At 37.7% G+C, this 12,233-nt stretch overlaps 1 protein-coding gene across 1 annotated transcript in view; it reads right to left on the minus strand.

The window, feature by feature from the left end:
• Window positions 1–12,233, minus strand: part of rab6ba (RAB6B, member RAS oncogene family a) — a 152,549-nt gene that overhangs the window by 57,420 nt on the left and 82,896 nt on the right. Inside the window, exon 2 of the mRNA XM_007253667.4 lies at window positions 8,631–8,689. Within this exon, the coding sequence (XP_007253729.3) occupies window positions 8,631–8,689 (59 nt within the window). The remainder of the gene's footprint in view (window positions 1–8,630; window positions 8,690–12,233) is intronic.

Genomic DNA, 12,233 nt, shown 5'->3' on the forward strand with positions numbered 1-12,233 from the left:
TTATCTAATATAATTTAAAATGGTTTAAAAATATAAAATAATTTCTAAGCAAACGAAATATTTAATATTGAGCTTATAGCCCAAGTGCAAAAATACAAAATCAGTAATACGGCTATGCCCTGCACAATGCTTAAACCGAAATAGACCAAGTACAATAACGTCATTAACAATGACTTTCCTCTACTCTAATATAATTTAACATGGTTTAAAAATATAAAATAATTTCTAAACAAACGAAATATTTAATATTGAGCTTATAGCCCAAGTGCAAAAATACAAAATCAGTAATATGCCCTGCACAATCCTTTAACCGAAATAGACCAAGTACAGTTTACAATGACTGTCCTCTAATATAATCAACAATGTTTAAGAATATAAAATACTTCCTGAACAAACGTTTTTTTTGTTTGTTTTTTTTAAGCAAATAACCTAAGTGTGAAAACACAAACAGCAATTTACTGGGCTGGCTTGCGCAGCGGAGAAACCGTGCAGCAGCAGCCTCCTAGCCTGCTTACGCAGCGGATAAGCCGCGTGTGGGGCAGCAGAAATTCCGGGATGAAAACACAAAGAAATCTGGGCTAAAAACACAGAAAAAATATGGGGTGAAAACACAAAAATCCGGGATAAAAACACCAAAAACCCGGGGTGAATATGTCTCGTCGGTCAGAGCAAATTGAACATTTTTCAGTGGATTAAAGGGGCCGTGATTTGCTTTTTTTTTTTTTTTTTTTTTTAACCTCTTTTTTTAAAAAAACGAATATTCGAATATTCGCTTCGAATCAGTGCCGAATATCCGGAGCTCAAAAAACGCTATTCGGGCCAGCCCTAGAATCAGAATCAAATCAGTTGAATCTAAATACATTTACCACTATACACTAATAAATACATATTAGAGGCTGACAAGATATCAGTGAAAGTGTGTACCACTACAGATACACACATTAAATAATACGTTATTTTACCACTGATGATTTTTTATGTAACTGGGAGCTGAATGATTAGTAAGGACAGCCAGGCTGTATTATAAGATATTAAACACACACATACCATTTAATAAAAGTCAGCTACCAAAGAAAATGAATCAGTCAAGGCCAGCGCTTCTTTCACTGATGGCTTAACTGAAAGATTCTGTAGATTTCCTGCAGTTTTATAACTGAAAACTACTTTATGAAAACACCCACAGAAACTCTCAACTAGGTGTGTTCTGTGGAATTAAAGTATTTATCAGATATGAAAACCGATAGAAGAGAAAAACGCTGTAGCATCTGTGGGCCCTAAATTGGTGATCAATATATGCTATATTACCTTTATAATAATATATTTGGATAAAAAGTCTAGAGTTCACTAAGTTCTGTTAAAACAGGTGTCTGACCCTTTTTCTGAGGCCTGTACAGTCTGTACCAAGGCGCGAGGTGCTGGTCGAGGCGACCTTGGTTTTGTCTGACTTGTGCCAAAAGCCCCCACCATTGTTCACCCAGATACTGTATAAAAGAGCATGTATTCCTCTGTATTATCAGAAGACTGAATCCTCCTGACTGAATCTGGCTGACTTCAAGAACAATAAAGAATCAACTTAGAACTTCGGAACATTCGTCTTCTCCTTTCTTTAAATTAAGGTTCTCGTCTGTTTTTACCTACTTTCTTTTGAACTTAGAACTTTTGTAGTGATGCATGACTAGATAAGTTTTAGAGCTCATTTTAGCTAGCCCAGGCTTCCCTTTCTGGGAGGCCTAGAAGAGTCGTGAAATAACGCACGACACATCCTCCAACTGGTTTGTTACTGTAGTATAAAACCAAAATATAAGCAATCATTTAATTACGAAGTTTAACAAATATGCAAATTTGAGTCATGTCCAAAACTGTTCTTTTAAAACCCACATCTATTATATACAAGACCAGTGACTGGTCCAATACTTTTGTTCAGTTAGTGTATGTAGTAATATATCTACAGTGTTTAATCTACAGTATATACTGTAATACAGCCTTTCTCCATACTAATCAGTAATAATAATTAAGACAGTCGAATTATAAAAGGGTTTTAGGCCTGAGGGATGAGCCCCCATCGGGCGGGCGGGGCCTGTACAGCACGTCTCATCAGCCCTCAGACAGCACTACAGCAGTGATCAGCTCACAAAGCACTCCTGTAATCTCATTACAGCATGACACTTTATTACTGCCGCATCAGCCTGACAGCAGCCGCTTAGGTCACCACACACCCACTCATCCCCCAAAACACTGCCTGTTACACACACACTGTTACACACAGCCACACACACCAAGAAGTTTAGGGTTGTAATGTAGTGAATCTTTATATGTGTGACTATAATGATGATATACAGCTCTGGAAAAAATTAAGAGACCACTTCAATCAGTTTCTGAATTATCTGATTTTGCTATTTATAGGTTTATGTTTGAGCAAAACGAACATTGTTGTTTTATTCTATAAACTACAGACAAAACATGCAGAGCTTTCAGACCTCAAATAATGCCAAAAAAAAACAAGTTTATATTCATAAAGTTTTAAGAGTTCAGAAATCAATATTTGGTGGAATAACCCTGGTTTTTAATCACGGTTTTCATGCATCTTGGCGTGTTCTCCTCCACCAGTCTTACACACTGCTTTTGGATAACTTTATGTCATTCCTGGTGCAACAATTCAAGCAGTTCAGCTTGGTTTGTTGGCTTGTGATAATTAAGCATCCTCTTGATTATATTCCAGAGGTTTTCAATTTGGTCAAATCAAAGGAACTAATTTTTTAAGTGGTCTAATTTTTTTCCAGAGCTATAGTAGACTGATTACAATATTAATTCTTATTTCCAAGAGTGAGTGATAGCTGCGGTTAGCAAGCGCTTAGCTAGCCATGGTTAGCACTGCTAGCCAGACGGGGTTAGCAGTGCTAGTCAGCTGCGGTTAGCGTTAGTAAATGCCCTATAGCGGTAGACCGAGGAACCCTGAGTGTTACAGTAACCAAGGGCGGTATCAGCTAGTGGTTCGTCCCATGTAGCTTGTTTAACAAAGCAAACATGCAGACTACAGTCCAATATACTCACCTCTGAATGGCGAAAGAGCTAGCATTGTGGTTAGAGGCTAATGCTAATGCTGCGGCACCCAGCCTTAGTGCTGGGGAAACTTTACTAAAACTCCCGTACAACACTGTACTTCAGCAGAGTGGTTTTACTGCTCCCTACAACCTGACAAACAGAATTCGCATTGTCAATTTTTGAAAATTTAATTTTAAGTGCACCATACATATAAAAAAATTCAGTAGCCTTTTTATAAGGCAGCTGGTAAAATGACACATACACACAGTGATTCAGGTGTGTACACTCACTGGGCTCTATTTCTCTTGCCCTATAATGCACAGAAACACAGAAGCGACTTCATATTCTCCCAATATAAACCAAGAATCATTAAATATAAAACTTCTGACAGTAAAAGTGTTTCAGAACACAGATTTCTACAGTCTCTCCCTCCCACACACACAAAATAAGCAGCACATCTATTTCAGGTAGACAGAATACTGTAGCTAATAGCAGTTCCTTCCTGTGAGTTGGGTTTGTGGATTTAATTAGGAAATATGAAGCTCATACGCACTGCTCTTCCCTCCAGAGACTTAAACTCACCTCAGTTTCCTTCCTTCTGCTGTACCGTAACAAAACACTGTGCAGAACTCAAACACAGATACAGCCCACAGCCTAGCCAACTACACCAGAATTTACTGACAGAAAAAAACATTATTCATCAAAAAAGTTTAGTTGCACCTAAAAAAAAAGTATGCAACAGAAATGAAACATGGTGGACACATTTGACACAGAAACCTTTAGTTTCATGCTTGGCCATGAATATAATATAAGCAGGGTGGGACTTATCTACCTGACTAACTACTTACTGTAAGATATTTCCGTTGCGAGTGCTTTCCTTTCTGACCTTTCAGGTTGTTGCATTGGAGCACCATTTACAAGCAAAGTATGGCTCAGAGAAGAGATTAAAAGCAGCAGTTGCAGGAGTTTTACAAGCATCATAGAGATAGAGTTAGGCTAAGGAGGTCTGGGAGGTCTAATTCAACAACACAGTGCGAGAGAACTGATGGATATTTTGACATGTTTTGAAGTGAGCAGTGATGTTCTCCATAAACCAACCATCCTGTTAGTGCCAGCACCATTGGCAGTCGGCTGCACAACACAGGACTACATGCATGCAGACCATTATGACAATTGCACTTAACAACACATCAACATTGCCAATGACTGCAATGGTGTTGTGGCAGACTTAGTCATGGGGTCATGGGTTATCTTTAGCAATGAGTCCCACGTTTGCTCTGGTGGAGACGACCAGAATGTTCAGCGCCAGGATCAACAGTTTGTTGTCTTGTGTTGCACTTCCATGTGGTCAACACTCTGCCCCTACCTCAAAATCTGTAATGAAAATCTGAGTGAGACCGTTGAAGCTGCATGGGACGGATTATCAGAGGACTCCTTTAGGAACCTCTACAACTTCTATGCTGAGATTTCTGCCATGTTTCAGAATTACACATGCATTAGTAAACATTTATTGTTCCTGATAACTTTGGTCTTTCTTCTGAATAGCATGACAATCCCCCGCTTCCTTATGGCTGCAGTTTTTTGGCGAGTTTCTATATACCACTGACACACAATTACGTCCCGCTAGCATTGTGGTTAGCGGCTAATGCTAAAGCTGCTGCACCTAGCCTTAGTGCTGAAGAAGCTTCGTAAAAAAAAAAAACTCACCCTTAGATTACCCTTAATATTGGAAATATAAGCTTACTGTAAATAAACAGAATAACTTTACTCACTTAAATATACTGAAAGAACATGTTTTTTAAGAATAAAAGTTTTGTTTACTTAGGTGCTGTCCCAGCTTCCATGTTAGAAAGGGAAAACTTGACTCCCTTGCTCACTTTGATGTAGGTGTCCTTACTAATGTCGCTAAATGTTCTTTTTATAATTCGGTGCACCTTATGTATGGAAATAGACCAGAAAATTATTTGTAGAAGGTTATTTGTAGTGCGCTTTATAATCCGGTGTGCCTTATTGTCCAAAAAATACAGTAATATAACAAGAAAAAAACTAAAATTGCAAATTGGTTTCCAGAGCAAATTACGTAAATACAGCTCTGCAAGTAAAGAAAAAGTTTCTTAATTTTTAATTTCAAGTCAACATAGAATCAAGATACAACCCAAAATCAGAAAAAAGTATGATAAAAGTAAGCACAAATAAACAACTAAAACTCTTTCTAACATTACCGTGGACTTCTGATTGCACACAGTGTAAGCAAAAGGTATTTCATATTTACATATCTGCTAAAATTAATTTCATTTATTAATATACATCCATTCCTGCATTTTAGCATGCTACATATTCCAAACACAGTTGAGACAATTAATGTCTATTAATGAGGCTTGAAGGCATCTTGGATGATACATCAAATTGTGGAAATTGTTAAAAGATGTGTAAGTATTCCAGATCTATTAAGAAAGAAATATACACTGTGAGCTCCAGACCAAAGATAAAAAAGAACCATCCAGACTGTTCTCAGCAAAAAAGACAGGTTCAGTCTCAGTGCACTTCTGTGCTGCAGTATTAACACAGAAAAGTACATTAAGATCTTAGAGCAACATATGCTGCCTTGAAAGGTGTGTCCATGCAATTTTCAACAAGACAATGCAAAACCACTTGCTGCACACATTACAAAGGAATGGCTGTAAAAGAAGTCTGCAGTCCTGATCTGTCCCAATAGACAATTTTTGGAGAATTTTGAAATGATGTGCAGAATGTAAGGAATAGCAAAATTACAAAGTAGTAAATGTTTTACTGTTCCAAATGTGTTTGGAATGTGTTGCAGGGATGAAAATCAGGTAAATGAAAATAAAAATAAACTAAGATGAATGTGAGCAGATAAAACATGACATATATTGGGTTTATAACGTGTGCAATTAAATAAAAGGCATAGTAAATAGAATAAATACTGCACTATTGATTAACCTGTAATTTGTTTTCCCATTTTACAGCTTGCTGTAGCTTGTAAGTTTAGCTAAATATCCAGACTACTCTGTGAGAGCAAAATATACTGTATTTTTCGCACTATAAGGCACACTTAAAATCCTTTAATTTTCTCAAAAATCTTCAGTGCGTCTAATAATCCGGTGAGCCTTATGTATGAATTTTACCTGTCGCAGTAAAGCCACTCCGCTGAAGTACAGTGCTATACACAAGTTTCAGTTGAGTTCCCCAGCACAGAGACTGGAGCAGTATTAGCATTAGCCACTAATTGTGCTAAGCGCAAGATCTTTCACCGGTCAGAGGTGAGTATTATTGGCCTGTAGCCTGCTGCTAACCCCGGCTAGCACTGCTGGAACAGCATTAGCATTTGCCACTAACTGTGCTATATGCTTGCTCTTTTGTCATTCAGAGGTGAGTATATCAGACTGTAGCCTACACATTTACTGTGTTAAAACAATCTACGTGGGATGAACCGCTAGCTAATATCGCTGTGACTTACCAAAACACTCAGGGTTCCTCTGTGTAGCATTTAATGCTAATGCTGCTGCACCCAGCCTTAGTGGAAATCTGGAAATCTAAGCTTACTGTAAATGAACAGAAGCCCTTTACACACCCAAATAAACAGTTTTCAAAAGAGAAATCTGTGTAGATTAACATTCAGCGCTCGTTTGGATTTAAAAGAAGAGTTTTTTTAAGAATTACAGTTTTGTTTACTTAGCTTAACTTTACCTCCATTACCGAGTGGTGAGATCTGCTGTCACACCTGAAGCTGTCAGTCTGCCTGCTCTAGTCCCTGTTACTCCTAAAGACTCTAACTCCCAGCATGCTCAGCCCCTGGACTACAATGCGGTGCTGAGTATGCGACGCTGTCATGCTCTGCCTCTCCTGACTATTGATAGGTTGATTACTTGATTACTCCCAGGTATCTCTTTGTATTTAAGGCCCATTGTTCCTCACTCATGTTTCAGAGTATTACCTGGTTCTCCAGCTCTGTTACAATGAGTTTCCTTGCTATCCTGTTTTCCTGTTTATGGCCTGTTTCTGTTTTCTGACTGCTCTCTAGTACTTTATAGCCCTCATACTTCAGCCTTTTGTTATCGACCTCCTGCCGTCCTTAGACTACTCTCTTTGCCTTGTCCTCCTGTTGTTATTTTGTTACTCTGTTGCTGACCTACTGCCTCCTGGTTTTATTCAGCGCGTGTCTCCGCCTTCCCTCGTTCTAGTGTTCTTTACATCTGCTGAATTAGAATAAAAACATGGCGACATCCTAGTGCTGGGCGATAAAACGATAACGATAGTTATCGAGGAAAATATATATCGCAATAACTATGATAAGCCAGACGATAGGATTCTATAAAAATTATTTTCTATTTCCCGTTTAAGTAGCGCTGCGAACAGGCGAAGCACACGATCAGGCAGCGCGCTGAACTGCTGCTCAGCCCAGAACAACCTTGTTAAATACACTTGTTAAGTAATGTAAAGTCTAGTCTACTGAAAGTCAGTAATGTTAGTATAAATCTGTACTGCAGTAGAAGTGGATCATTTCAGAAACTTGACTTTATTCCTCCCACCTCCATTACAGGTCACTTACTTTAAAATATTTAAATGTTAGCATAATTTAAATGCAACAAAACTTAAAGCCTATTATTTTAATAAACATTAGCAGTAAATAATCTCAAAATAACAACAAATATAAAATAGAAAAACAGTAAAACATATGTAATACATACTTTTTATATGATCAAAATTTATTAGACTAAAACTAGACTAAAATGTGACTAAAACTAATAATATCCGATAGACTGAAATGTAACTAAAACTATTATACATTTTAGTCAAAAGACTAAGACTAAACTGTATCAAAATCACCTTTCAAAATGAACACTGTGATATACTCTTGTATTTTGCTTTATGTAGTTGCCTGCGGACCTGTGTGGATGTATAATGACTTTTTTAAATTAATTTAAAAGCTGTCTGAGCACCTTGTGCCGACCTGGCAAGATGTGGACATCCTAGTGTCTGTCCAAAAGACTCTGAGCTGCTAGTGATTTAGGCCATACCTCCCTTATTCTATCACTTATGAGTAAAAAGAAACCTTTGAGTGTAACAGAAAGCGATTTGATTTATATCGTGACACACATCGTTATCGGCTGATATGGAAAACTATATCGTGATAAGATTTTTTTCCATATCGCCCAGCCCTACGACATACCTGTTACTTACTAGTGTTGCATAATTCACCTTATAATCCAGTGCGCCTTATGTATGAAAAGAGACCAGAAAATAGACGTTCATTGATAGTGAGCCTTATAATATAATGCGGAAGTCTGATTTACCCACAGAGAGCCAATTAACACAAGTTACTAAAACTACATTTCCAACAAACACTAAATTTAGCCTATTCTACAGCTCTGTAAATAACTGTCTCCACTCGTCTTACATAAACGCCTGCTGTGAGCTGCAAAGTCGGAGTGCGACACCCCGTTACACCCCAATACACTCTGTTACACTCTGTACCGTGATGGCTGGTGCTGGAGGGAATGTGACTGAGGGCTCTGTGAGTGAGTGGCAGGATGACGGCGGTATAAAGCGAGCCGGCAGCTGCCTACCTGATACGTGTTGTCGAAGCTGTCGTACATGAACCGTGTGATCAGAGACGTCTTCCCCACTGCAACAGAACAAAACAGGACATGGTGTTAGAACGGCAGCCCTTCAACACCAGACACGGGCTGAGGCAGCTCGTAACCCGGCTCAGGAACCCGGCACAGATCAGCGGCACTGCTGATTAAGACTGAGGCGATCTGAAGAACACCTAATTAAAAAACATACGGCTGATCTGAGAGTGATGTTAGTGATGTCATGAAACATGAGGAAACTACAGTGTATTGGTATAAAATAATTTATTTTGTGGAAAAGGTAAAGCATCATTAACAGCAGTGTCACTGTTATATAAGAGGCAGTTGCTAAGGTGTTGCATGGTGGTTGGTAAGGTGTTGGACATTTTTCCAAAAAGATAGCTGGACCAAAAGGGTAATTTTATGAATACATGTGTTAATTGCTAAGGTGTTTCTAGGCAGTTGCCATGGTAATATTTGGTTGCTAAGGCATTGCTAAGTGCTTACTAGGCTTTTGCTGCAGAGCTTACTAAAGTGTTGGTATGGTTTAATGGTAAGGCAGTGGATATGGTAATTTTATTTTCCTAGGTGGTTAATAAGGTGTTGCCAGGCTACTATTAAGGTGTTGTTAGGTTTTTGCTATGCTAAAAGTTTGTTGATAAGGTGTTGCTACGTTTTAATGGTAAGGCAGTGGCTATGGTAATTTTCTTTTCCTAGGTGGTTAATAAGGTGTTGCCAGGCTACTATTAAGGTGTTGTTAGGTTTTTGCTATGCTAAAATTTGATTGATAAAGTGTTGCTACGTTTTAATGGTAAAGCAGTGGCTATGGTATGGTTGGTTTGCTAGGTGGTTAATAAGGTATTGTTAGGCTGTTGTTAAGATGTTGTTAGGTTTTTGCTATGGTGAAATTTGGTTGATAAGTTGTTGCTATGTTTTAATGGTAAGGCAGTGGCTATTGTAAGGTTCTTTTTCTAGGTGGTTAATAAGGTGTTGCCAGGCTACTATTAAAGTGTTGTTAGTTTTTTTATATGGTAAAATTCAGTTGCTAAGACGTTGCTATGTTTTAATGCTAAAGCAGTGGCTATGGTATGGTTGGTTTGCTATGTGGTTAATAAGCTGTTGTCATACTGTTTTTTTAAGGTGTTTTTTATATTTTTGCTATGGTTAAATTTGTTTGATAAGATGTTGCTACATTTTAATGCTAAGGCAGTGGCTATGGTAAGTTTATTTTCCTAGGTGGTTAATAAGGTGTTGTCATACTTTTTTAAGGTGTTGTTATATTTTTGATATGGTGAAATTTGTTTGATAAGATGTTACTTCGTCTTAATGGTAAGGCAGTGGCTATGGTAAGGTTGGTTTGCTAGGTGGTTAATAAGGTGTTGTCAGGTTTTTGCTATGGTGGTATTAATAACAGCAGTTCAGCAATGTTACTGTGATGTAGTAGTAGATGTGGTTGCTAGGGTAATATTTGCTTGCTAAGTTGTTGCTAAATTCTTGCTAGGTTTTTGCTATGGTCGTTACTAAGGTGTTGCTATGCTTTTAATATTAAGCCATCGGCTATGGTAAAGTTGGTTTGCTAAGTGGTTAATAAGGTGTTGTCAGGCTGTTGCTAAGGTGTTGTTAGGTTTTTGCTAGGGTGGAATCAATAACAGCAGTCCAGCAGTGTTATTGTGATATAGGAGGTATTTGCAAAGGCGTTGTTAGGTGGTTGGTAAGGTGTTGCTAACTTTTTCTTAAAAGATGACTGAACCAAAAGCCTAATTGCTAAAGCAGTTGCTTTGGAAATATTTGGTTCTTAGGTGGTTAATAAGGTGTTGTCAGTTGTTGTATTGGAATACTTTGCTAAAGCTGAAGCCCAAAACATTTAGCTAAATGATGGAAAGCTAATACTTTTGGTTAACAGGATAAAAGCTTGTGAAGAAAAACCTTTCCCCCAAAAAACAAAGAAATAACTGCAAATATCTGTTGCACTGAAGCAGCACATTTAAACTTCTTAATACAAATATCTATGACACTTCTGTAAAGCTTATAGGAAATTGGATTATGGTTGTGGCATTTTTATTAAAAAAGAAGATGAAGACTGGCACAGACTAATAATAATCCAATATCTTTTGGCAGCTGGATGGTTGACAGCGGGTATTAAAACATTATGCACAGAATATCAAATGCTTTGTGTTACATTTGAAAAAATACAAAAATGAAAAACTTATTTCCAAAGTCAAAGCTCACAAATAAATAAATATAAAAACATTTTCCCATCATTAACTAACTTCTAGCCAGTGCTTTCTGCACTTACAGAACACACTGATTCTAATAAGCTCAAATATTTATGGACACCCCCTCAAATAATACTTTATGTTGCACCCACTGCTGACACAGATGTGCAAACAGCTTGTCTAGTAACAGAAATGCCAAAAGGATAGGAACCTATTGGCACCATGCCTAACGCAAGACGTGTGATATATCGTTTCAGCATCACCATCAGAATGTACACATGCACAATATTCACATCGCAGGACATGCAATGTTTTGGGCAATGTCAATTAAAATTTATTTTTAAGTCTTTGATATAAAGAAAAAAATAATGGTTCGTGGTTCATATCTTACATGACAGTATCTACCAGATTACAGGTGGTATCTACCCAATCCCCAATTTATGTTACTCCAATTATTAATACACATGTCATTACATGTTGGATAACTGATTTCTTACCAAATATGGTGTTCATTTCTGCATTGTTTAATTTTGCCATATACAGCTCTGGAAAAAATAAGAGACCCCTGAAAATGATACGTTTCTTCGATTCTACCAAATTAAAAACATCACAAGCCATCAAACCAAGCTGAACCGCTTGAATTTTTGCACCAGGAGTAGCATAGAGTTATCCAAAAGCAGTGTATAAGACTGGTGGAGGAGAACATGCCAAGATGCATGAAATGTGTGATTAAAAATTCATTTTCATTTCATTTTCTGCAAATAAATGCTCTAAATGACTATATATTTGTTTGGAATTTAATAGAAATGTTATCTGTAGTTTATAGAACAAAACAACAATGATAATTTTACTTAAACATAATAATATAAATAGCAAAATCAGAGAAACTGATTCAGAAACTGAAGTGGTCTCATTATTTTTCTCAGAGCTGTATATCACAGAATAACTAAGCAGTGGACCTGTGTTCTCTGGAATGATGGAGCTCCATCCAATACATTTGGATGGGATGAGCTGAGGATGAGTTGGGGATGTGATCATTATATCCAACATCCTGACTTAAATAAAAAGGAGTTACTGAATTGAATGCAATCAAATCCTCACAGCAAAACTGCTTTTAATAGAGTTGATTTTAGTACAAACCATGAAACAATGAAAGTATATCAGTATCAGGCAGTGGATTCACAGGAGGTGGAGCTTTTATTTGGCTTGACGTTTTTTTGACCTGGGTGATCTTCAAGGCCTCCTCCTCCTCCTCCTCCTCCTCCTTCTCCCAGCATCCTCTGCATGACTGTGCATCTGCCAAACCATTATCTCTCCACTGTGAGCGCCACACCCAGAGAAACACACACACACAATCACACACAATCACACACACACACAC

This window comes from Astyanax mexicanus, chromosome 5 (genome assembly GCF_023375975.1).
Source record: "Astyanax mexicanus isolate ESR-SI-001 chromosome 5, AstMex3_surface, whole genome shotgun sequence".
NCBI classification, from domain to species: Eukaryota; Metazoa; Chordata; class Actinopteri; order Characiformes; family Acestrorhamphidae; genus Astyanax; species Astyanax mexicanus.